Here is a 27,577-nt window from a genome sequence, read left to right as displayed (position 1 = left end):
AATCTCCCATTTAAGAAGAGCCCACAAGTTTATAATAAGGTTTAGGTCAAGTAAGGAAGGGGGCCATGTCATTATTCTTTCATCTTTAAGGCCTTTACTGGCTAGCCACACAGTGGAGTACTTTGATGCATGTGATGGAAAATTATCCTGCATGGTCTTTTTGAAAGATGCAGACTTTTTCCTGTACCACTGCTTGGAGAAAGTGTCTTCTAAGAACTAGCAGTAGGTTCGGGAGTTGATTTTGAGTCCATCCTTAACTCAAAAAAGGTCCAACTAGCTCATCTTTAATAATGCCAGCCCATAGCAGTACTCCACCTCCACCATGCTGGCATCTGAGTCGAAGTGGAGCTCTGTGCCAGATACTGATCCAGATATTGGTCCAGCCACGGGCCCATCCATTTGGTCCGTCAAGAATCACTCTCATCTCATCAGTCCATAAAACCTTTGAAATCTCTGTCTTCAGATATTTCTTGGCCCAGGCTTGAAGTTTCAACTCAAATGTGTCTTGTCCAGTGGTGGTCGGGTTTCAACCTGCCTTACCTTGGCCATGTCTCTGGGCACTGAACACCTTGTACTTCTGGGCACTCCAGGTAGGTTGCAGTTCTGGAATATGACAGCACTGGAGGATAATAGGTTCCTGATAGCTTCACGTTTGACTCTTCTGAAATCTTTGACAGTTAATTTGTATCTTTTTTTCTCAACGCATTTCTTGCGAACCTGTTGACTATTTGCAACAAAACGTTTGATGGTTTGATCACGCCCCAATATCTTAGCAATTTCAAGAGTGCTCCATCTCTCTGATTTTACAATTTTTGACTTTTCAGAGTCAGTTAAATCTTTCTTGGCCCATTTTGCCTGAGGAAAAGAAGCTGCCTAATATTTATGCACACCTTTATATAGGGTGTTTATCTCCTTAGGCCACACCCTCCCTCATTTCACAAATACACATCACCTAATATGCTTAAATCCAATAAGCATTCAAGTTTATACAGCTTAGAGTTGGACAATATGCAAAAAAAAGATGGTTTCCTCCAAATACGCACTTGCCTAATAATTGTGCACACTGTGTGAGACAAATCAAATTTGTAAAGAACATTTGTGAGTACCAGTCTTTACTAGTTTTAATTAAAGCAGAACTAAGGACAAAACTCATTTTTTTCATTTTGGATAGATTGAAGGGAGGATTATAACCCCTGCCAGGCTTTTTTTTTGTTTGCTGTGTCCCATTGGGGAGATTTCCCTTCACTTCCTGCCCCATAGCCAAAAACAGGAAGTGGGAAGAAATACCTCCAAATTGAGGATTATCCTTGATTGTTGTCACCAAGGTCACTAGAACTAGTGATCCCATTGGAAGAGTTCCCCCATTACTGTTCCGGGAACAATGAAAAATGTGGGATTTTCTTTTACTTTCACTTTTGATGATAATGGTAAACATGACAAATACACTATTCCTCCTTCTACTAACTACAGGTACTATGTAATTGCTTTACATTCACCGATGTTGGAGCATTTTCTACTGCCGCTGGCTACTCTGGCCCCTCTAAAGCCTTAAGGACAGTAAACTGGCCCTTTGTTTAGAAAGTTTTGAGGCCCCTACTTTAAGGTTTAACAGGATGCTTGTACACTTTCGGTTTGCTCTTTAATATTTTATAAAGACTCTCAGTCATGCAGCATAACTATTGCAACAACAACAGAGAACATTTATGTGGAAAGACATATTTCAGTAGCAAAAGATGTTCTAAAGCTATAAAAGTCACTGATATTGACAAATTGCATGCAGGTAGGAGTTTACAGACTTTAAAGTGTTACTAAACCCAGGATCCTGCATTCACTATATCTTGTCTACCACAGTACACAGGACATGGCAATGCAATTATTTTAGTAAATATAAACAATTACATTTCCATGTCCTGTGTACTGTGGGAGACCAGATACAGTGAATGCAGGGTCATGGGTTTAGCAACACTTTAAAGTCTGTAAACTCCTGCCTGATGGAAAAAGGTATATAAAAAGTTTAGTAAATATAAACTGCTATATGCCTTTTTCCATCAGCAGTTAGAGCTGTCTTGTAATTTCTATCAGTGTTCAGTAGAGCACTGGTTAAAGCTTGTAGGAGGAGTTTTTTTTCTGCTCTAGTAGGATGCAGACCCCTGACCTCTGTCTGCATAGTGCTGATTGGCCCTGTGCTGATCATATACACCCAAAAAAAAAAAACCAGACAAACAAATCTCTCTAGCAATACACACCTAACTGAGCATGTGCAGAGTGTCTCCACACAAAGTATGTTATCATGAGATAAGAGGAGGATCAGAGAAGTCAAGATCAAACAGTCTTTTTACACAATGCAGAGGATTAACCCCTTAGGTTCCACAGTGAGTATAACAAGCATGCATTACTGCATATACAGACTGGTTTTACTGCTGTGGGTTTAGTTACACTTTAAAAGCTAAGTTCACGTCTTGCAAAAAAAAAAAAGTAATGAATGCTCTCATATTTGCAGAAAAAAAATAGATTTTATTAACTTGTAAAACTCCTTTCTTGGAGTACAACACAGGACACGGTATCTTCATATTCATGACTACTTGGCTGACTAATGCTGACACCTGCAGGTGAAAGGACACTGGCCCAAAAAAATAAATAAATAAATAAGTTTCCCTTCCCAGGCATAATCCCTTCCCGCACAGAACAATGTTGTTGCAAGGAGTGAGGAACCATACAAAGAGTACTCCAAGAAAAAGGATTTTAAATGTAAACCAAAAATCCTCATTTCTTAATTATACATCACAGGACACAAAGTTTCTTTATAGTCATGACTACTTTAGATGTCCCAAAGCACTGAACATGAGGGGGGAGCAACACAGCACAATGGCAAAAAAGGCCAAAACAGAACAGTGTAAACCCCACTACAGAGCCACCTGCTGAAGCTTCCCCCCATAACTGGAGTCTGTGGAGGAGAGTACATCTACCCAATAAAACATAATAATTGTGTGGACAGATGACCAGATTGCAGCCTTACAAATTAAAGCAGTTGAAGCTTGATGCCGAAGTACCCAGGAGGATCTCTTGCTAGAATGGGATATGACTGGAAAAGAAGGACCCTAAGAAGGAAATCCTTAGAAATTCCTTCTAATGAAATTAGCAAAGCAGAGAAGGATATGTGCCTTAGTATGCTTACATTAGGCTTTGTTTTGCTCACCTTTGCAATGTCTTTTTGCTTGGTACAGTATAGAAGTATGTCCAGATAGGTGTAAAGAAGCATCAGACATAAATCCAAGTCCCTTACACGTTCCAGAATAACATCAAACACAGGTAGGAAAACTTCACTGAAGGAGCGTACGTCTTCATCTGCCACAAGTGCCTCTGTGATTTCCTCTAAGAATTCTACGACCTCTTCAAAGTCTGAAGGAAAGTTTTGGACATGAAAGCAAAGATTGTTCACCTTACAATCTGGTTAAGAAGTGAAAATAATCATTTCTTCACGAATAAACTCCATGTTATATCACTGTAAACACAACACTAAGGGATCAGTTTCTAAATGTGCTAAAAAGATTCACACAACATTCACTTAGGATTTACACATTTCTGATTGAATAAAAAAAGAAAAAATATGAATAATGGGTGAAAGTCGTGTGAAAACATTTATAAGTAGTGCATGAATGAAAAGTAAAGTTTTGGATCGAAGTAGTAAAGAATTAGAACCTCTGTCAAGTTGTTTTTTTTGCTACCTGTCAACCAGCTGGGGAGATTCTGGTGATTTTCTATTTGTCATTAGGACAGAAAGTGATGGGCATTTCAAAATTTGTCACCACAACAAAATCTTCCAATGGGGACACCTCACAACAGTCAGAGGGGAATTCCCCCTCACTTTGTAGACATTTCCTCTCACTTCCTGTTTCATCACTAGCAAAGGAAGTAAAGGGGAATTTCCCCACTGAGACACAAACAGCAAAAGAAATTAAACTCACAGAGGCTTTAACCCTTTCCTATTCGATCCAAACTTTAAAAAAAAAAGGTTTGGCTGTGAATATACTTTAATACATCCCTAAGACTAACCATCCACCCCAAAAATCTGAAACAAAATTTACTAACCCATATTATTGCAATGCACTATAACCAGAATGAAAATATAAATGACATTCTTAAAGCCTAAGGCCCCTTTCCATTATGATCAGCAGGAGATCTGTCCACTGATCCCCCGCTGATCAGAGCAGAGCAGGTGGATGAAAGGTTTGTGTCCATTCAGTTTATGTAGAGCGGACACTGATCCCCTTACGGTTTTTTTTTTAGCAGACCGGATTGGAGGTAGGCAGGTGTACACAGACACAAGTCCATTTACACCCGGTGGTCCATAGGGGTGAATGGTGAATGGAGGGTCCGATCAGTTCCACCTGAAAAACTGACAGGCTGACCTGATCACACCCTTCATGTGAAAGGGACCTAAGTTTAGTTACAAATGAAAAGACAAAAAATCAGCACAAAGGACATTACTTATACTCACAAGGATGTGTCTCTTGGGCTGTTGGCTCCTGCATTAGCTGAAATCTTCCTTCAATTCCTCCCTACCCGTCACAAACTCCCGATGCGGTGGGAGCTAATAGAGCTGACAGACCTGGGACAGGAGCATAGCCAGAACCCTTCCAAATAATATGACAGTTCCTTCAGCTCTGTAAACACCCATTAACAGCGGAAGATTGCGGCAGGGGTTAAAAAAGCAGATGAACCTGCGCCAGGGGCGTAGTCGGCACTCTTGATGACAGCATATGACAGCTCCTTTTCTTAATCCTGGCCGCATTGTAAGTTTATGGTGGCAGGTGTAGGTGAGAATTGGAGAAGAAAATTTTCAGCAAAAGCACGATCCAGCAGAACAAGGAACACATCCCATTGACTATAAATATAGTCCCTTGTGCTGATTTTCATATTTGAATTTATTGCAAAAGTTAGGATTTAACACAGATGCACAATAAAACCATGCATGCATCTATTTTTTTTTATATCTGTATGCTTTTTTACAGACATTAGTACTCACTTGCCCCTTGTAACCCCTCAAGCATCAAGTCTACCACTTGCGCTGGAACATCTTGTCCCTGATAGATCTCTGGGGTTAGTAGAAGAGTACGTGCATTTGAAACAGTCAGAGCCTTGCAACGCACAGCATATGGCAGCAGATTCTCTGGTACCTTAGTGACCTGTACAGACAAGTAAAAGATAGTAGCAAAGATGCAGGAAATAACACATTGGCCAGGTTATGTTTGGTAGGGAAGAAACCAACTCTTTTAGCATCAATTAGCATCTTATAGGCAGAGCATATACCAATGGTACTGTATCATCTTGGAAAGTATAAAAGGAAATACGTTACAAGGTGAAAGCATCATGCAAAAATGATGAGCAAGAAATAACTTCACTGAGCAGCTAAGTACAAGCAGGGAGAGTGCCCCCAAGGAAATGTAAATAAGTCTCTCCAAAAGGAAATAACTTCACTGGAGTGCTATGTAGCATTGCAAAAAGTGACTCCTTCACTTAAAAAAATAAAAATAAAACTGCAATCAGGTATAAAGTAAAGAATACGAAAGCAATAAAAGTGAGCGCTCTTATGGGTAAGCAGCTAGACACTCAAGGAAAGCAAATAAAGCCTTGTGGAAAACGCATAGAAAAACGTGCAGCGCTAATCAGTAAATTAAGGTACAAAATTATTCCAAATGACTAAAAAGACAATGAAGCAGTCATAAAATGATTCTAAAATAATATAAACAAATGTTCCGTATTGCAACCAAAAACGTATTGATAGTCTATATATAGTGTTCCCCTTTAAAATCCGCAGTGATGTTCCAAGTAATGTAGAGAGATTGTGCACTCACCAGATGCACAATGTAAATGTGCATTAAGAAAAATCCACAGAAGGCTCCTTTAAGGATCTGGTCTGGGATGAGAGAAGATATCCTTCCTCTAGGTGGTTGGTCTAGTCAGGAACACATGTAGATAATCCTCCCTCTGAGTGGGTGGTAGTAACAGGAGCACACTGGGTGAGAAGAAGATCCAGCTGGCCAGAGGTCCCTTTAAGGGATAGGTGGGTTCAGGTGCCTGGATACAGGATCTCCCTTCTCTGGAATTTTTTGTGTTGCTGGATAAGGCAGGTGCTATGAATAAATAACTCCACCAGGGGGAGTATAGGAAATACTCATTGTGTAGTAGTTAATATATGTAACTTTTATTAAAGAGTAACCATAAAAACATAGGAAATTCACTCAAATTAATGCAGAGTATGGCAGCAGTGTGCAGCATATGAGAAAATGCAGAGTATGACAGCCGTGTGCATCGGACTAACCGTCCAGAAAGAAAGATGGCCGCCGGGCCTCCACGTGGCTCCGGCGGCGCAACGTCACGGCGTCTTGGCCCCTCCTGATGCGTTTCGTGCGCACGCACTTCTGCAAAGGCAGAGGCTGAATGGCGTCATGATCGTGAGGTCGGCTATTTATACGGAAAATGGTGCATGCGCAATGAATCGGCGCCATTTTGCCGTAGACAGACGCGCGATGAATATCCATGCATGACGCCATTTTATCAAAGGTAAAAAGTATCTCACTGAGAGGTACATAGCCAAATGCTCATATATAAACGGAAATGATAACAAAATATACCCGAGAAAGGTAATGGTGGTGGCACATGTTATCATTATTAAAAGGGGGAAAAAAGAACAGAGGACTGCCACTATTAGTAATAATAAACGCAATACGTGGGCAGGACAACTAGGGGATTGAGGGATCGTCTCCGGGAGCACGTTAATAATATAAAGGATACAAAGAGCACTCCCTATCACTACATTATAGGCGACACCATAATCGTGATCCATCAACCCTAAGATTTTACGGGCATAGACTTAGTAACTTCTCATTGGAGAGGGACTTTCAAAACTAGAGCAGTCTCCCAATTTGAGATGAAGCTCATTTATGGACTTGGCACCTTACATCCAGCAGGACTCAATGTTGAGATTGATGTAAATTGCTTCATCAACAACAGTTGAGTGTCTTTTACCCATTCACCTTCCATCAATACACTTTCATTTTTTACTTACCAATTACCCTTCTCCCTTTTCCTCCTTAATTATATATTTATTTACTTTTATTTAATCTATTTTTATTCTTTTTTATTAGAACGATTTATCTTATACAATGGTTTGTACACATTCGTGATAGGCTGTCTTGTTGTTTATTACATTCGTTATACCTTCGTTTTTTATTTACGGCACCATTACCATTTATGATCTTCATGATATCCGTTTGCCTTTTACCATGGAGTTTTTTTGCCAAAAATTACTTTATCATATGCATCATTTTAACATTAATTTATTGATTTAACAATCAATTGATATTTTTATCACCATCAAATTAATTCTGTTATTATTTTATTAGTTGTAAATCGATATCTGTTTTTATGATGACTCATTTATAATATGCCGTTTTTTACTATTAATAGTGGCAGTCCTCTGTTCTTTTTCCCCCTTTTAATAACGATAACATGTGCCACCACCATTACCTTTCTCGGGTATATTTTGTTATCATTTGCGTTTATATATGAGCATTTGGCTATGTACGTCTCAGTGAGATACTTTTTACCTTTGATAAAATGGCGTCATGCATGGATATTCATCGCGCGTCGGTCTACGGCAAAATGGCGCCGATTCATTGCGCATGCGCCATTTTCCGTATAAATAGCCGACCTCACGATCATGACGCCATTCAGCCTCTGCCTTTGCAGAAGTGCGTGCGCACGAAATGCATCAGGAGGGGCCAAGACGGTTAGTCCAATGCACACCGCTGTCATACTCTGCATTTTCTCATATGCTGCACACTGTTGCCATACTCTGCATTAATTTGAGTGAATTACCTATGTTTTTATGGTTACTCTTTAATAAAAGTTACAGATATTAACTACTACACTATGAGTATTTCCTATACTCCCCCTGGTGGAGTTATTTATTCATAGCACCTGCCTTATCCAGCAACACAAAAAATTCCAGAGAAGGGAGATCCTGTATCCAGGCACCTGAACCCACCTATCCCTTAAAAGGGACCTCTGGCCAGCTGGATCTTCTTCTCACCCAGTGTGCTCCTGTTACTACCACCCACTCAAAGGGAGGATTATCTACATGTGTTCCTGACCAGACCAACCACCTAGAGGGAGGATATCTTCCCCCATCCCATCCCAGACCAGACCCTTAAAGGAGCCTTCTGTGGATTTTTCTTAATGCACATTTACATTGTGCATCTGGTGAGTACACAATCTCTCTACATTACTTGGAACATCACTGCAGATTTTAAAGGGGAACACTATATATAGACTATCAATACGTTTTTGGTTGCAATACGGAACATTTGTTTATATTATTTTAGAATCATTATATGACTGCTTCATTGTCTTTTTAGTCATTTGGAATAATTTTGTACCTTAATTTACTGATTAGCGCTGCACGTTTTGCTATAGGTATAAAGTAAAGACACATAGCTTGTAACAGCTCATTTTCACTCCTATGTTTGAATTGCTGGCAAGTATGATCAGGCAAAAATCTGACACTTCCTAGCGGTAACAGAGCTTGTCAGCCACCTTTTCGCTTTGCACACATTATATTGATGGACCAGTTAGAATGTATGTGTTCTGTGAAAACGTGGGCAATCTCTGATACGAGTGGCAAGCAGGGAAGCTACCACTAGGCAAACTAGGAAGACACCTAGGGTGCAGCCACAGCCACTGGTTTCCCTACTCTCTGCCATGGCTGGAACTAGGGGTTGCTGTAATGGGCCACACCCCCCAGATTTCAGTTGTTTCCTCCCTAGGCAGGTCTTTCCATGGATGCTATGCCTGGCCACTGAGTACCTTCCTCCATCCCTGTACTCCTGGCTGGGACAAAGGGAGCATGGAGCAGTGAAACTTGCAAAGGAGAAATGACAGAAGAGAGCTGGAAGGCGGGGGGGGGGGGGGGGGTTGGGGTTCGTGCTCTCCTCTCCTGTCAGTGAAGTGATCCTCCATAAATCAGGTGGCTACTTGTGCTATGAGAAGGAATGGGGGGATATGTGCTAGGGATAGGACGGGGTTTGGGAGGGATTTGTGCTAAGGGGAGGGGTGGATTTGGGTAAGGTGGGAAGCTTCTATACTGGGAAGGGTAATTTTGAGGGGGTAATTTTAATTTTAGCTAGAGCAGGGATTTGGGGGAAATTGTCCTAGGTAGGGGAATTGAAGGAAGAGGATTGTTGCTAGGAGGAGAGATTGGGGGGGAGATTGTACTACGATGGGGGATTGGGGGGAACCTGCGCTAGGAGAGGAGGGTGGTGGGGGGATTTGTGCTAGGAGGGGGGATTATGCTAGGATGGGGGGATTCGGGTGGGGAGGAAGGATATGTGCTCTGAAGTGTAATTTGGAGGGGGTTGTGCTAAGAGGAGGGATTTAGGGGGATTTGTGGAAGGATGCGGAATTGGTGGGGAATTATGCTAAGAGGAGGGATTTGGGGGGGAGGATTTGTGCTAGGATGGAAAATTTGAAGGGAAAGATGATGAGTGTTACGAGGGGTGAAGTAGAACTACAGGTGAAGTTTTATTTTTGTTTGGGGGGTGGGGGGTGCAAGTACCTGGTTTAGTCTAGCACTGGCCCTGCTAGCAAGTAACAGAGTTTTACCTACTCAGAATGCCGTTCCAGCATAGAGGGAGCAATGAAAGCTTCTGCATCTAGGAGTCTTCACTTTCTACCTGCTAGCAGCCTTAGATGTTCTTTAAGCGACAGTCACTTTATAGGCAATCTGTCAGAACAAAAATGTAAGGGCTGCCGATGTTGACTTATTTTGGAAGATGCAATCCTTATCCTTGCTTCAGTATTATGTCACAGTCTCAGAACATGTAAATTCATATTCACACACCAATAGTGTGCAGGCATGTTCCAGATGATCAGAGACTCTCCAAGTAATAAAGGAAGGATACAAATGGCAGCTCTGCAGCCTGGAAAACAAGTAATAAGTGACAGCTCTCCAATTTGTATTCTATTGGGTTTCTTATAAAGCCTTCCTACCCATACATAGTACTACAGTGAAGTCAATTCTGTGGTGTGTGGCATGCTGACCAGAATTACTAGTCATATACTAATAAGGCAAAGTAGGCCAAACAGAACTGGCCACAGTTGGATGTCATGAGTTAGCAGAGCATGTGCAATGCTTTAAACACACATGTTTAAGGGTGAGTTACTGACAGGCTTGCCATGTAAAAAATGGCATTTACCCATTAGTCCTTTCTCCTTTTGGAGAGACTTAAAGATTGATGAATAAATCCTTATGGCTTGGCTAAATGTTCACCTCCTTTTTGGCTCTCAGGAAACAGGAAAACAGGAAGGGAAGGATGTGTTTTTCTCCAGCATCTCTCTCTGCAGACAGGTTTGGTGCTCCAGAAGATGTCATACAAATCATATATTTTCCAGGCTCAGGCAAAAGAAGGCGAGTAAACAGAGCCTACAATAAATGCAACAAATGGTAACATATCTGGAAAAATAACACAAACACAAAAATACTCTCACAGATCAGCTTAGCCTCAGTTCGTACGTGTGTATATGTGGAGGGCCTCAAAAAATTATTTTTGGGAGGGGGGGATGTTATGTGCTTTGGTGTAACTTTATTTTTTTTGGAAAAAAACATTTTTACTTAACTTTTTTTTTCATCAAATAGTGGACACAACGTCCCTTATGTGAAGATTAATTGCTGACAGGTTCTCTTTAATGAGACATGTAGGGTCCAAAAGACCCTACATGTCTCCTTTGTGCTCCACTGGATGTATTGCAATGCAGATTGCATTGCAATACATCGCTCCCTGGCTATTCTACCTGGGGAAAGTGACAGCAGTGATCGGGAATTGAATTCATACACGTTGCATTCCAGGTCACAGCAAGAAAGGAAGGAAAGTAGACACACATCTCTCCCCTCCACCTGCCAGCACCCACCATATTCGCTCTGCACATGATACATCAGGCGTTCACAAGTTCTTGACTCGTGAATCCATTCCGAAATTTGACCACCTTATTCCCCCCCCCCCCCCCGAAATGCCTGAAAAAGACGCAGATTTGATGACACTCCATACATCCGGTGCGTTGGGACAAAGATACTACGCAGCATTCCAGAAAATGAATTCTAGCAATGTTTCCAGCAGTGGCACAGACGCCTGTAAAAGTGTGTCACTTCATAAAGGGAATATTTTGAAGGTGACAACAGCCGCTAGTATATTGGTAGGCAAACATTTTTTTTTACAGTCTATTCCGGGAAATACATTGTCACACCTCGTCCATTTATACTAACGTATCTGAAATAAAGAATTCTCCACAGTGCTGTACCTGTTCAACATTGTCCATGTCCAACCAATCCTGCCCATCCAGTTCAGAACCCAACTCTTCCAGGTACACACAGCGCAGAGGGATTCCATTACCACCTTTCATACTGGGATCACCTAGAAAAGAGATTATGTGAACCACCAATATATATATATATATATATATATATATATATATATATATATATATATGTATACAAAGTTTACCCAATGCAACAAAACAGGCTGCACAAAGCCAGGTCACCATAATAAATGGGAAGAGTCCCCTTACGGACCAAAACATCCTGACCGGAATTTGTCCACTAACACCCTTTGTCAGCCAGGGAAGTCAATACACTGCTGGAAAAGAGGACCAGGCTTTCTGTGCATGATGGAACAGAAGGAGCTTCTGTCCTGATTTCCAGCAGTGTGCAGAGTGTGCCAATTTCCCCATCTGATCACTAATAGGTCAGCTTGGGGGCACTTTTAAAAAGAAGCATATAATGGTCTTGCATATACACTTGCCAGTTAAATTGTTTAGTAACACAAATTGCTAATCTGCCAGTCACATGGCAACAACCCAATACGCAGTAAACAGGGCTTGCTGAAGTTCAAACTGAACATCAGAATATGGAAGAAAATGGATTTAAGTGACTTTGAACATGGCATGGTCGTTGGTGCCAGATAGGCTGGTCTGAGCATTTCAAAAACTGCTGATCTACTGGGATTTTCATGCACAACCATCTCTAGAGTTTACAGAGAATGGTCCGAAAAAAGAAAATATCCATTGAGCGGCAGTTGTGTGGTCGAAAATGCCTTGATGATGTCAGAGGAGAATGGGCAGACTGGTTTGAGATGATAGAAAGGCAATAGTAACTCAAAAAACCACACGTTACAACCAAGGTATGAAGAATACCATCTCTGAATGCACAACACATCGAACCTTGAAGAAGATGGGCTACAGCAGCAGAACACCACACCGGGTGCCATTCCTTTCAGCTAAGAACAAGAAACAACCCAACTGTGCACCTTTGGAATGTGGTGGAAGGGAAGATTTGCATCATAGACATGCAGCCAGCAAATCTGCAGCAACTGCGTGATGCTAGCTTGTCAATATGGACCAAAATATATGAGGAATGTTTCCAACACCTTGTTAAATCTATGCCACAAGCAATCAAAGAGGAGCTCCAGTAAAAATTAAAAAAAATAAAAGTCAGCAGCTACAAAAACTGTAGCTGCTGACTTTTAAAAAACAGACACTCACCTGTCCGTTGATCCCGTGGTATCCTCACACTGGCCGGGTTCACTGGCCGTCCTGTGTTCCTGACATTTTCAGTGCTCAGTGGGCTCCCAGCTTTGGAACTGCAAACTGTCACTGCCTGGTGACCACTGAGCATGCGTGAGTAGCGCTGACTTTGTGAATGGTTCCATAGTCTTCGGGGACCTAGGAGACTAAGGGGAGGGAGGACAACTTCCGCATTCAATGGCCTAGGTGATCGCAGCAGAAGTGGGCATGGGTACCTGTCAAATTCGGGTATCCGAATCAGCCTTATAAATATATTCAGAGACAACACATATATTGACAACGTTAACCTTTTACTTTTGTCCTTTCATTACCTGTACTTTGAGAGCTGTTATTACAGACCCAGGTCAGTGTATACATTGCACTGTCTACACTGCACAACATAAAGAGCAACATCAGTGATTGCCAGGATCCATCAACTGACTGGGGGAAGGGGGGCTGGCTTAACCAATCATAAAGTAGTACTAAAGTCTAAATAGTTTTTACCTAAATGAATTCTCTGCATTAAGGTAAAAAATGCCCCACTACCTCTCCCCCCCCCCCCCCGTTAAACACTTACCTGACTCCATGCCACCTGTACAGCGCTGTCTATAGTTCCATCTTCACTCCCTGATTTAACAGGGGAAGACCTGAATCAAGCATGTAAGTATGGCAGATGACTTAATGTTCTCTCTCATGGTCTATAGCCATGCTGCTTTAGCAAATCTGATCTAATGTTTGATGTACAAAAAGTAGTTGCTGCACGAGGCGGAGAATGCAGCTGCGCTGCTGGAGGAGGCATGTCTGGACTCCAAGGCCCTGTACCAATTACGACTGCGCACCCTCATAATGTTATAATTTCTATGCATGCAAAGTTTTCAACGTGGCAACAAATCCATCATATCCTCTGCCCCTGTGCCAAACCACAGTCACTGTTACCCCATTATGGTGAAACAATTTAATTTATTACACTATTTGGAAAATCATGACCCAATTTGGACAAGTTAGGGTGTTCGGCCTTTTGGGGGACATATCACATTCCAACATACTCCTTACATTTGATGAGCTGAAAGACCTTCCTAATTCATATATATATATATATATATATATATATATATATATATATACACACATAGAGAGAGAAAGAGAGGAGGGCATATTTCTACACCTGGTGTCTGCCAGGGATCATCATATCAAATACAAGTTATGATAGAGAATGTACTCTACTCCAGAGGTGCCTTCCAAATCTTGGAGATGTACTCATTCCCCTGCTGATTCTATGCATATAATTTGGAACAGTCTTGTGATCCAGGAATACTGGTCAGGGGTTACTCGGTTTCTTAAAAAGGTTTTTATGGTAAACGTACCACTCCACATCTCTGTGTGCCTCCTGGGACTGGTAGAGAGTTCGGCTCCAAAGAATAGTACACAAACTCTGCTCAATATTCAATTCATGGCTTGAAAGGCTATTATACTCCATTGAAAAAGTTAAGGCACCATCACTGGCATTTTGCAAGATTTTTGGTTAATTCACCACTTCCACTCTATAAAGCCACATATGGGAATTGTGTCTGTCCTGTGAAGTTTAAAAAAAATTTGAAAACTGCTGGATCACTAAAGAGCAATCTAATGTCTAAGTTTGTTTTTCTTCTGTTTGGTCTATGAGGGTTGCACATACCCTCTGTTCCCAGAGCATGCAACAGTCTCCATTGTGCTCAGGGAGGTGCGGGCGGGTGCATAGTTGCCTACCGAGGCTGCCATGTTAGAGTTATGTATTAACTCTGGCCTTGGGGTGACTGAGACAGGCCATGACGGATACACCTATGTGTACTGTGTTTCATTATGGTTGACTGAGCTTCTTGTAACTGTATCTTGCCTGTGGAGGAGGGGTGGGGAGAATGGGATGGTAGTTGTAGTTTGCGCTGTTATTTTTCACTGTTTGATTGTTATTTTGTACCTGTATTTTTATCCCTGGTAAAAAATTCCATAAAAAAACTGATAAAAAAAATACAAAGTGTTCTGTGAAAGGTGGCCATGTTGAGCAAGTGACCCACTGTGTTCTCTATGCAGAAGGCAGCACAAGCCCCATAAAGCGCAGCAATCACTGTAGTAGTGGTGACTACTATAATCCTTCTCTGCTTCCACAGTGGTCCCACAGGTGTGGAATATGCATACTTACACTGGTCCAAGCTGGACAAATGTAACTATGCAATAAAAACCATATCTGAAGTTCAGCTTTAAAATATTTTTTATGTATTTATTACAGGTATTACAGAGCACACTTTATGTTTTGTACACTGGCATCAGTCTCTGTTTATAAGAAGCATACAACCTAAGTGTAACAATTGGGAGCAATAGAGACATGGAAGCTGTACGCGACAGCCATCTTATTAAGGTCTCAGCATTTTGGTTTCATGAGCAGTGTTCCTAGTCTTCCCCCTACCCCTTTGCAAATGATGGTATTTGTAGCTGTAACTTTTAACGAACTTCAAAAGAGCCTCTTATCTTAATTAAAACACAAATAGATGCCAGTGTCCAGGGCTGTAAACAGCTGGATGTCTGTTTCCAGGAACCATGAAAAACACTGTCTTCTGCCCTATTGTAAAACAATAATAAGCAGTGGCGTATTTAGGTTTTTTGCTGCCCTAGGCAACACAAAAAGCAAATGCCCCCCCCCCCCCGAAGAGAGAGAACCTGACACCGACCAACACCAGTGGCTGACAACACCCGAGCCCCACCCCAGAGAGCCTTCCACTAACACAAACAAAGAGAAAGACACTCACCTTCACAGCTCTGGACATCCCCAGGAACAAGAGTTGGGCTCTGCATACACCATCAAGCAGTCCGCAGCCTCTTTCAGATCCCACCTGGTCCCCATGTCGCATATGTCCCTTCTTCCTGGCGGGAATGCTGCCCCACTGAAAAAATACCGCCCTAGGCAAATGCCTTGTTTGCCTTGTGGTAAATACGCCCCTGTCTGTAAGGCCATTAGAGCTCTAGGAATGCAGAGCATGCCATAAAACTTCTATTCCACATGGAACAATTCCACATGCAATTCATAGAATTTAACAGGAACAGGGCACATTAATATTAGGTATATATTTGAATAGGGAACATCATACCGAACAAATCAAAGTTGTACATGACTATGTTAGCACATAGGAAAGGGGAGAAAGCAGTCTCTTCCCTCCATGGTGACAAAAGGTACGCTGTGTGTGGTAACCCTGGGTTCGAAATATAATTCTTAATATTAATCTGCCAGTTGCTAGAATACCACCTGCACATATTGGAAGTTGTAATATTAGAATGAAACTGTAGTTGGGACTTGGTCATAAATTTGGTGACCTCCTAGCACCCATCCCTTAAACCGGATTATTGGTCAGTTGGTCTCTGTCCACACCTTGATATCATAGAAGAAAGGATGACAGGGCTTGTTAAGATTGAGCTCTCATTTAATATCAACCAAGAAACATCTTAACGGACTTGAGAGCCAAGGCAACATTTTTGCTTGGACAATTGGACTCTGCTAAAACCAGGACATTGCAAGTATTCTGCCTTCTTAACTACTTTCTTTTATTTTTCTGTGGCTTTATTGTTCTCTTTATGTCTAACATCCCTTTCTGTAAATATTTTAATTGTGCCATTTTGACCTTTTGAGTAACAAACCCTATTTTGAAAAGTGTTGAAATGGTCTCTAAATCCTTTAATGCAAACTAAAGAATCCCTGTCTCTTGAAGAGTGCTACTGATAATAATCCTCTGAATATGCTTGTCTGCGTTAAGTGTGTGTGTTACAGACGTTTATCGTTCACATTTGTTCTTGCTAACATTGTGAAGGGTTGATAGGCCCAAAGCTATCTCGTGGCAGTTTGGTGTTTGTAGGGTTAATTGTGTAAATAACTAACCCAATGACAATCGCTCTCAGGCTGCTGGCAAGCTGGAAAATCTTTGTGCAGGGTGCAGCAGAGAGTGACATTGTTACGCAAGTGACAGCGCGGTGTGAGATTGGCTGGTCCTTTGTCACGAGTTGGTGAGAAGGGCAGGGGACAGGCACCGCGTTCGTCACACTAAGGTCCCTTATATTACATTAATATATACACATACTAGGGACAACTTAAACACATGCAAACTCAATGCAGGTAGTGTCCTGGTTGGGAATTGAACCAAGGATCCTGGTGCTGCAAGGTATAAGAGCTAACCATTAGGCCACGGTGCTGCATCAAAACAAGTTGAGGCTGTTACTGGCTAAACTATATATATATATATATATATAAAGACTGGTTGGCTGAGAAGTTGTCCGCATGTCATATGGACAGGCTTACACTTGGGTGTCTATTAATAAATGTTTTCACACAAATACCACCCAGGATTCACATATTTTTCAGTAGACACTCTTGCAAAATGTGTGAATCTCAGGTAAAAGCTGTGTAAATCTTGTGTGAAAACATTTCTAAATAGACCACTTACTACTGACAATCTCATACTCACTGTTATCCAATGTAATAAGAAAGATTCTCTGAATCATATGGTTGATGTTCAGCTGTTCACATATCTCTTGCTGAGATCGAAACGATCGGCTTATTTCTGCCACCGAATCATCACAGTCATCCAGGCTCTCTGAAACACTATTGTCAGAATCATCGAGACTCTCGCCTGCATCCTCTATAAAAGTAGAACAGATTCTTGGTTACTATAAAATACTACTAGAACAGCTTGGCTCAATTATAGTAATGAATATGGGAAAGGAAAAAAAAAAGTCAGTTTTCGTAAATATATAATGGAAAATTGAGACTGTCCTGAATGCAACATTCATATATTTTCTTACGAGAACATTGCTGTTGTAATAAATGATTTGATGACAGGGTTCCTCTAAGAGCCTGTTCAAGCTCCACTTAGATCAAGCTGCATTCAGGGCAGCTTCAAGCATTCCCCCCATTATTAGAAATATTCATGCACCTTATAAACCACAGTCCATCATTGAGAACATAAGCCTAGCCCATGGCAGATGTGTGTGAATCACAAGACTGGCTGTACATAAATGCGTATACTTTTGCCAGGTAAACATGAAACATATACTGCATGTGTTTCAATTGTGTATTAAGCCATTTGTGTGGAGTTCCAAGTTAGTGTATGTCACATTATTGTACAATAAAGGTAATTTTAAATGCACAATATTAAAAATTCCGTAATACACTTGTGAGATGTAATATACAAATTGCACTCACACATGACTTGTAGCTTTGGGTCCTTTCACATGAGCCATCCATTCAATCCATTCAGCAGGGGATAGGTGATCAGAGCAGAATGGGAAGGGTATCATTTTTGTTTTGTTTTTTTTCTGCATTTTGACCTTTAAGGATCCATGTTTTATCCATATGGCAGCAGGATGCAGGATACCTCTAACCCATTAAGTTTTGGTCTGAAAATAATCAAAAGCACACACTGCATTTCCTTTTTTTGGAGCTGGGCAGACTTGGAATGAAACAGATGTAAACGAACCCATGTCCATTTACATCTGCCTGCCCAAAGGCTTAAATGAAGCTTCCGTCCATCTGAAAAACTGACAGGTGGACCTCATTAAAAAGCTCATGTGAAAGAAACATTTTTGTTTTTACCAATGTTTTAGACCTCCTTTACATAGGCATATACCCTCATACATCAGATTCCAGCGCCAAGGATCAGTGGATTCTTGCAGCTGGAATGACAGGTGCATGCAAATAGCCTGTATAAAGTAAGGACACGCTGACTACAGCCATCACTATTCACATGTAGCCACACACAATGGGGTTACCTGTGGTTAGGGATGGATGTACGAGCCTGAATGTATCTGACTGACATTCATCCCTAACCGCAAGTATACCATTTGGTGTTTATACAAGCTAAATGGGCGCCAATATTTGCATGCACCTATCATTCCAGTTGCAAGAATCTTTTGATACATGCTGCAAGAATCTGGTGTATGGTGGTAATCACCCATGTGAAGGAAGACTTAGGGTCCTTTCACACTGATCTGTTTTTAGGGTAAAAAAATAAAAGGGAAGAAACACGCATAAAAAATGTATCCCTTTAAATGCAATAAAACGATTCACACCAGTACATTGCAGGTGCAGTGCATTTTTAAAGTCCTGCATGCTGCATCTTTGGTGAGCTTTTCAAAAGCATACCAAAACACATCTCCATTGATCTCTATAGAAAACCCACCAAAAATGCATAAAAAAATGCACCTGCCCAAGTTTCACAGATGCATGATTGGGGTCAGGAGTCCAGAAAACACGGCAAAAATGCATATGCATTGTTAGCACGTTTTTAATAGAGCAGTGTGAAAGCAGCCTTTTTTTTACTTATTTTTATTACAGAAGTCTGACGTTCTGAGCATGTGTGACATTATGGGGTTTATTTACTAAAGCTGGAGAGTCCAAAATCAGACTCCCTTCTGCATAGAAACCAATCAGCTTCCAGGTTTCATTGCCAAAGCTTCATTGAACAAGCTGAGGTTAGAAGCTGATTGGTTTCTATGCAGAAGGGAGTCTGATTTTGGACTCTCCAGCTTTAGTAAATAAACCCCTATGTGACAGGATTTAGTATTGTTCATAACCATTTTACTTTATTTTTGACAACATAATCACCTGTTTGCTCTCTGAGCTGCTGCTTTTGTCCAGCAGCAAACTGACGAGCTTCCGCAAGAGACCCAAACAATGCAGCAAAAGGATTTGCCGAGATGCTGTTGTTGTTCTGTTGATCCGTCATCTTATTTGACGGCAAGTTCCATGTAGTGCCCAATCAATAAAAGCCTGTAAAATATCTACAGTCAGATTTGCATCTTTAAACAGTTTAGATATAAACGTTTATTAAATATAACTTGAAAGCAATACTATGATTATAGTCAGTTTTCTTTATATACAGAATGTAAACGTGAATGTTACTGTACTGATTGAAAGGTACAGGATTCGTCATTTGTAATCCTTGAAAAGAACCACAAGAGCAGGGGTACCCAAACTTTTTAAACAGGGGGCCAGTTCACTGTCCCTCAGACTGTTGGAGGGCCGGATTATAGTTTTAAAAAAAAAAAAAAAATGAACAAATGCGGACACAGTACAGGAGATGACCAGAGACTGCGAACATACAACGGCGGCGGGAATACCGCTCCATAATACGCACAGACATTTCCCCCCAAGTGTGTCTTATGCAGCGAAGTAGTGCCCCATCATTGGTGTCAGTGGGAGGAATAGTGCCCCATCATTGGTGTCAGTGGGAGGAATAGTGTCCCATCATTGGTGTCAGTGGGAGGAATAGTGCCCCATCATTGGTATCAGTGGGAGGAATAGTGCCCCATTATTGGTGTCAGTGGGAGGAATAGTGCCCCATCATTGGTGTCAGTGGGAGGAATAGTGCCCCATCATTGGTGTCAGTGGGAGGAATAGTGTCCCATCATTGGTATCAGTGGGAGGAATAGTGCCCCATTATTATTGTCAGTGGGAGGAAAAGTGCCCCATCATTGGTGTCAGTAGGAAGAATCGTGCCCCATCATTGGTGTCAGTGGGAGGAATAGTGCCCCATCATTAGTGTCATTGGGGGGAGGAATAATGCCCCATCATTGGTGTCAGTGGGGGGAGGAATAGTGCCCCATCGTTGCTGACAGTGTGGGGGGAGGGGGAATAGTGCCCCGTCATTGGTGTCAGTGGGGGAAGGGGATAGTGTCCCAAAATTGGTGTCAGTGGGAGGAATAGTGTCCCATCACTGGTGTCAGTGGGAAGAATAGTGCCCCATCTTTGGTGTCAGTGGAAGGAATAGTACGTCATTGGTTTCAGTGGGGGGGAATAGTGCCCCATCATTGGTGTCAGTGGGAGGAATAGTACGTCATTGGTGTCTGTGGGGGGGAGTAGTGCCCCATCATTGGTGTCAGTGGGGGGAATAGTGCCCAATCATTGGTGTCAGTGGGAGGAATAGTGCCGCATCTTTGGTGTCAGTGGGAGGAATAGTACGTCATTGTGTCAATGGAGGGGAATAGTGCCCCGTCATTAGTGTTATTGGGGGGGATAGTGTCCCAACATTGGTGTCAGTGGGAGGAATAGTTTTCCATCGTTGGTGCCAGTGGGGGGGATAGTGTCCCATCGTTGGTGTCAGTGGGGGAAGGAATAGTGTTCCATCGTTGGTGTCAGTGGGGGGTGGAATAGTGCCCCATCCATCGTTGGTGTCAGTGGGGGGTGGAATAGTGCCCCATCCATCGTTGGTGTCAGTGGGGGGTGGAATAGTGCCCCATCCATCGTTGGTGTCAGTGGGGGGTGGAATAGTGCCCCATCCATCGTTGGTGTCAGTGGGGGGAGGAATAGTGCCCCATCGTTGGTGTCAGTGGGGGGAGGAATAGTGCCCCATCGTTGGTGTCAGTGGGGGGAGGAATAGTGCCCCATCGTTGGTGTCAGTGGGGGGAGGAATAGTGCCCCATCGTTGGTGTCAGTGGGGGGAGGAATAGTGCCCCATCGTTGGTGTCAGTGGGGGGAGGAATAGTGCCCCATCGTTGGTGTCAGTGGGGGGAGGAATAGTGCCCCATCGTTGGTGTCAGTGGGGGGAGGAATAGTGCCCCATCGTTGGTGTCAGTGGGGGGAGGAATAGTGCCCCATCGTTGGTGTCAGTGGGGGGAGGAATAGTGCCCCATCGTTGGTGTCAGTGGGGGGAGGAATAGTGCCCCATCGTTGGTGTCAGTGGGGGGAGGAATAGTGCCCCATCGTTGGTGTCAGTGGGGGGAGGAATAGTGCCCCATCGTTGGTGTCAGTGGGGGGAGGAATAGTGCCCCATCGTTGGTGTCAGTGGGGGGAGGAATAGTGCCCCATCGTTGGTGTCAGTGGGGGGAGGAATAGTGCCCCATCGTTGGTGTCAGTGGGGGGAGGAATAGTGCCCCATCGTTGGTGTCAGTGGGGGGAGGAATAGTGCCCCATCGTTGGTGTCAGTGGGGGGAGGAATAGTGCCCCATCGTTGGTGTCAGTGGGGGGAGGAATAGTGCCCCATCGTTGGTGTCAGTGGGGGGAGGAATAGTGCCCCATCGTTGGTGTCAGTGGGGGGAGGAATAGAGCCCCATCGTTGGTGTCAGTGGGGGGAGGAATAGTGCCCCATCGTTGGTGTCAGTGGGGGGAGGAATAGAGCCCCATCGTTGGTGTCAGTGGGGGGAGGAATAGTGCCCCATCGTTGGTGTCAGTGGGGGGAGGAATAGTGCCCCATCGTTGGTGTCAGTGGGGGGAGGAATAGTGCCCCATCGTTGGTGTCAGTGGGGGGAGGAATAGTGCCCCATCGTTGGTGTCAGTGGGGGGAGGAATAGTGCCCCATCGTTGGTGTCAGTGGGGGGAGGAATAGTGCCCCATCGTTGGTGTCAGTGGGGGGAGGAATAGTGCCCCGTCGTTGGTGTCAGTGGGGGGAGGAATAGTGCCCCGTCGTTGGTGTCAGTGGGGGGAGGAATAGTGCCCCGTCGTTGGTGTCAGTGGGGGGTGGAATAGTGCCCCGTCATTGGTGTCAGTGGGGGAAGAATAGTGCCCTATATTTGGTGTCAGTGGGAGGAATAGTACCTCATTGTGTCAATGGAAGGGAATAGTGCCCCGTCATTAGTGTCATTGGGGGGGATAGTGTCCCAACATTGGTGTCAGTGGGAGGAATAGTGTTCCATCATTGGTGTCAGTGGGGGGATAGTGTCCCATCGTTGGTGTCAGTGGGGGTGAGGAGGCGGAGCCGAGCGGCAGGAGTGAGGGAGTGGCTGGAGTGAATGAAGGAGCAGCGTTTCCTGGACTGGATTGTCGTGGGACTGGGACCGGAGCCAGGTAAGGTACAGCAGCCCCCTGCCCGCCCCTGTACTTAGTGTCCCTTCCTGTCCCGCCCCTGCCGGCGGGCCGGATAAATGGCCTCAGCGGGCCACATGTGGCCCACGGGCCGTAGTTTGAGGACCCCTGCACTAGAGCCTGAATGTGCTGGGGCCACCTCTAGCAAAGGTTACTGAGGGAAAAAAAAAAAGAGGCCAACTATTATATAAAATGTAGCTTTTGCTGAATGGATGAGTGCAAAAAAAAAAAAAAAGGGTGCATGAGCAAAAATATCAGGAGCAAATCTATTTGAATTTTAATGCATAAAAATACAAAGAAATAACATTGTGGGAGTAATATAATGCAGAAACATTGGTTGTAGGTGGTTCTAAAGCCTAACCTTTACCTTAAAGTAAAAAATAAAGTAAAGGATGGAGGGGAGAATTCAATCTCTAAGGCTCCTTTCACAACCATCAGGTCTGCCTGTCAGTTTTTCAGGAAGAACTAATTGGAAGCTCCATGTTAGTCTATGGGCAGGAAGATGTAAAGAAACGTGTCAGTTTACATCCAGCTGCCCACAGATTTAATATGGGTCCAGAAAGTTTTGGTTTTAAAGGTCAAGTTCACCTTTGAGGAAAGGAAAAAAAATGTGCGTGTAATTTATCTGCAGAAGCCTGGAAAACATTGCACCCTCGATCAGTAGATCATGGGTGCAAAATGAATGGGCCCCTGTAGACATGTCATGGCTTTCTGTGCTCATCAGCAACCCCTCCCCCACGCAGCCCAATAAAAATAAGTCTGTCTGCCGCAGTGGCAGATGGTACTTGAAGTTTATTCATTCACAGGAATGATGCAGCTGTGTGGGCGGAACCCCACATAGCCACGCTGTTTTTAAAAAGTGATAGCCATTGCAGGGAAAGGAACCTCCCCCATGCTGTCACAAAGAGGGGGGGATTGGGGGGAGAGGAGGTGGGAACTGGAACATATTACATAATCCAAGCTAAATACAGGTAGAGCATGTAACATGTTCCAAAGGTGAACTGATCCTTTAAATGGAGCTAAATTCTGAATGGACACAGATGTCACAAAAGTGTCAACAATTATTTCAAGCTCTAATTCAGTAGGGAATCTGTTCATGGTCCTAAAAAAAAAGAAGAAAAAAAAAAAGCTGTTTAAAAGTTTTCAAATAAAAAGATTGTCTTTGGATATATTCTTTCATCTTTGTAGGCTCTTCACTTCCGTGGAATAGATATAATAATAATAAAAAAATAAACACCTAAACCCGAACAAAAAAATACATTATTAACCAACCGCCCTATAGCAGAATACTGCTAAAGGGCGGCACTGATGCGCAAAATCACATATATATATGTGATTTGGCATTTCCAGGTAGGGGGAGCACAAGCCGCGTGCGCACCCAACCTGCTCCGCCATTCGTGGCCGTAGCTGTCAATCACCGGACTTCAACCAGTGATTACTTGCCAGCGCCTGGTGTATTTCCGAGGATCTCCGACGGGGAGGAGAACTGTTTTGTTTACTAACAGTTCTTCTCCCTGTCAGCTCGGGCACAATGGTTTGGATGGCTGTGAACAGCACAGCCATCCAAAGCAGTGTGATTACAATGAAGCACACTGACATGGCCCCCTAGTAAAACACACCCAGCACACAGTTATCCCTTTGCTCGTCCTTCATGTTAACCTCTTTCTGCCCAGTGCCATTAGTACAGTATCAGGGTTTGTTTTTTTTAGCACTGATCACTGTATTGGTGTCACTGGGGGTGTCAGTGACACCAAGTCAGTTCCCCCCAGTGTAAGAATGTCCACGGCAGTCCTGCTATAAGCAGCCATTACTAGTATAAATAAAAAATAAAAAAAAATCTCAGTATATATACCGCCATTTGTAAACGCTATAACTTTCATGTAAACCAATTCATTTACACATATTGGGATTTATTTTAGCAAAGACATGTAGTAGAATACATTTTGGACTAAATGTATGACGAAATTTGATGTTTTAAGATTTTTTACTGGACAAGTTTAATAGCAAAAAGTAAAAAATATTGTTTTTTTCTCAAAATTGTTGGTCTTTTTGTTTTATAGCACAAAAAAAATGCACAGGCAATCAAATACCACTGAAAGAAAGCTCAATTTGTGGAAAAAAAAGGATGTAAATTTCATTTGGGTGCAGTGTTGCATGACCACGCAATTGTCAGTTAAAGTAATGCAACACCGTAACGCAAAAAATGGACTGGTCAGAAAGGGGGGTAAATCCTCAGCAGGGCAAGTGGTTAATAATAATAATAAATGAATAAATAAATGTAAAATAAGGACACAAATAAATAAAAATAATCATAAATAAATACTTGTAATAATAAATAATAATTGACCCATAACCTTAACCTCCTAAAACCAAAAAAAGTAATAAAATAATAACAATACTTTTTTATTATTATTATTATTATTATTATTATTATTAATAATAATAATTTTTTTCCTGGTGATTATTATTATTAATAATAATAATGTATTTTTTTTAAGGTTAGGGGTTAGTTATTATTTATTATTTATCATGAATTTTTATTTATATGTGTATTTATTTTATTTATTTTGCATCTATTTATTCATATAATATTACAATTTTTTTTTACATTTTTTCATTTAAGCAGAAAATCGTACAAAAGCGCACCAATCGCGCAATTATATTCTTTTCTATGGGAATAAAAACATGCCAAATCTGCCCAATTTGAGCTACAAAAGTGGCTCCAAAACTTTTTTGAGCTTCAAGTGTTCTGCTTCAGGCGACCTGGAGTGGACATGTGAACCATCTCCATAGAGTAATATTGATTTTTTTTTTTCCCCTGAGCGTTTTGGAGTTTCGAACTACGCACTACAAAATGTTCAAGTGTGAATGGGGCCTTGCAGTGTTTTAGGCCTCATGCACATTGGGAAGGAGAAAATGTCAAAGATATGCCTAAAGCTGCATTTTGTAAACGTGCATCAAGAGCTTGGGGTTTAATTACTTTCATTGGCCAGAATAATAATTTATTTTGACCACTGGAATTACATTAACGCTCAAGCACTAAATGTGCCTAGTGTTAACGCACATCTAGATTCATTTATACATATTTAGATGCGTCAAGCGCTTTTTCTTTTCTGCTCCTGAACATAGTGTCAGTGGTTTTTTTGTTTTCCTGCCTATAAATGCCTATGTGTGCATGGACACACATGCTAACATTGAGGGGCATTTCGAGGCAAAAAAAATTGTCAAACACTCCTCCAAGTGGCATTTTTAATGCCCAGTGTACATGAGGCCTTAAAGATCAAAGGTGGAGTTTTTCTGAAATATGAAACTGCTGCTGTATATTATATAATGTCTTTAAAGCATTCATAGTTACATATAGTTACAAAGTCTGGCTGAAAAAAGACAAAAGTCCATCCAGTTCAACAAATAAAAAAAAAAAAGTTATAATCCTATACCCACAGTTGATCCAGAGGAAGGCAAAAAAAATCTGTGTATCTAGGAAAGAATCCAGGTCTTTTTTAAAGCAATCCACTGAGCTGGCCAGAACCAACACTTGAAGGAGTCTATTCCACATTTTCACAGCTCTTACTGTGCAGAAACCTTTCCCTGTTTGGAGATTACATTTCTTTTCCTCCAGACGTAAAGAGTGCCCCCTTGTCCTCTGTGATGACCTCAGGGTGAATAACACTATACCAAGTTCACTATATGAACCACTGATGTATTTATACATGTTGATCATATCCCCCCTTAATCTCCTCTTCTCAAGAGAGAATAAATTCAGTTCCTCTAATCTTTCCTCATAGCTGAGCTCCTCCATGCCTCTTATCAGTTTGGTTGCCCTTCTCTGTACTTTCTCCAGTTCCCCAATGTTCTTTTTGTGAATTGGTGCCCAAAACTGAACTGCATATTCCAGATGAGGTCTTACTAATGATTTGTACCGGGGTAAAATGATATCTCTCTCTCTGGAGTCTATACCTCTTTTAATACAAGAGAGGATTTTGCTCGCTTTAGAAACCGCAGCTTGGCATTGCATGCCATTATTAAGCTTGTGATCTACCAGAACTCCCAGATCCTTCTGCACCATTGATTCCCCCAGTTGTACCCCCCCCAGTATGTATGATGCATGCATATTCTTAGCCCCCAAGTGCATAACCTTACATTCATCAACAATAAACCTCATTTGCCACATAGTTGCCCAATTAAACAGTGCATTGAGGTCGGCTTGTAGATTGGAGACATCCTGTAAGGACGTTATTCCACTGCACAGCTTGGTGTCATCTGCAAAGACTGAAATGGGATTTTTAATCCCAGACCCTATATCGTTTATAAATATATTAAAAAGTAAGGGTCCCAACACTGAACCTTGGGGTACACCACTGACACCCCTAGACCATTCAGAGTATGAATCATTAACCACTACTCTCTGAATACGATCTTTTAGCCAGTTTTCTATCCATTTACATACAGATTTTTCCAAGCCCGTAGACTTTACCTTACACATTAGCCGTGTGTGGGGAACTGTGTAAAACGCTTTTGCAAAATCCAAGTATATCACGTCCACCGCCACCCCTCTGTCCAAGGTTTTGCTCACCGCCTCATAAAAAGAAATCAGATTTGTTTGACAACTTTTGTCTTTCATGAATCCATGCTGTCTGTTGCTTAAAATAATTTTTTCCAGCAAGAACTCATCTATGTGGTATTTAACCACTTGCCGCCCAGCCACCGCATATAAACTGTGGCAGGGCGGCGCTCGTAGGCAAAAGCACGTTTTAAAATGGCTGCCTTCAAAACAGGTAGGGCGCGCGCGCGCCCTACCTGTCCCGCGGGTGTCAGCAGCGGGTCTCCGCCGCCGGGTCACGGCCGGTTTTAACCGGCCGTTTTCCCACGATGAGCGGTGATTACTAACACAGAACAGGGCTGCATTGTTTACACACAGCCCTGCTCTGTGACAGTTCGCCGACAAGCTGAAGAGGGAGAGAAGAGTTTCTCACCCTCGATCAGCTCCTCCCTCCCTCCCCCCCCCCATCCAGTACACACCCCCGCCCCCTAGTAAAACACTCCCCTTACACAGCAAATTCTAAAAATGTTAACCCCTTCCTCCCCAGTGACATTAGTACAGTTTCAGTGGTTTTTTTTCACTGATCACTGTATTGGTGTCACTGG

At 42.4% G+C, this 27,577-nt stretch overlaps 1 protein-coding gene across 1 annotated transcript in view; it reads right to left on the bottom strand.

Moving 5' to 3' along the window:
• UBE4A (ubiquitination factor E4A) overlaps positions 1–27,577 on the bottom strand; it is an 86,607-nt gene that overhangs the window by 48,135 nt on the left and 10,895 nt on the right. The window contains exons 2-7 of the mRNA XM_089657318.1: positions 19,238–19,402; positions 17,100–17,273; positions 11,356–11,468; positions 10,331–10,483; positions 5,027–5,186; positions 3,197–3,399 (exon numbers count right to left, since the gene is read on the bottom strand). Coding sequence (XP_089513444.1) covers positions 3,197–3,399; positions 5,027–5,186; positions 10,331–10,483; positions 11,356–11,468; positions 17,100–17,273; positions 19,238–19,358 — 924 coding nt within the window. The 5' untranslated portion in view covers positions 19,359–19,402. The remainder of the gene's footprint in view (positions 1–3,196; positions 3,400–5,026; positions 5,187–10,330; positions 10,484–11,355; positions 11,469–17,099; positions 17,274–19,237; positions 19,403–27,577) is intronic.

This window comes from Staurois parvus, unplaced genomic scaffold (assembly GCF_062004578.1).
Source record: "Staurois parvus isolate SC_StPar_1 unplaced genomic scaffold, SC_StPar_1.0 ptg000981l, whole genome shotgun sequence".
Taxonomy (NCBI): domain Eukaryota; kingdom Metazoa; phylum Chordata; class Amphibia; order Anura; family Ranidae; genus Staurois; species Staurois parvus.
The sequence above is the reverse complement of the archived record's forward strand: the minus strand, read 5'-3'. Positions and strand labels throughout refer to the sequence as shown.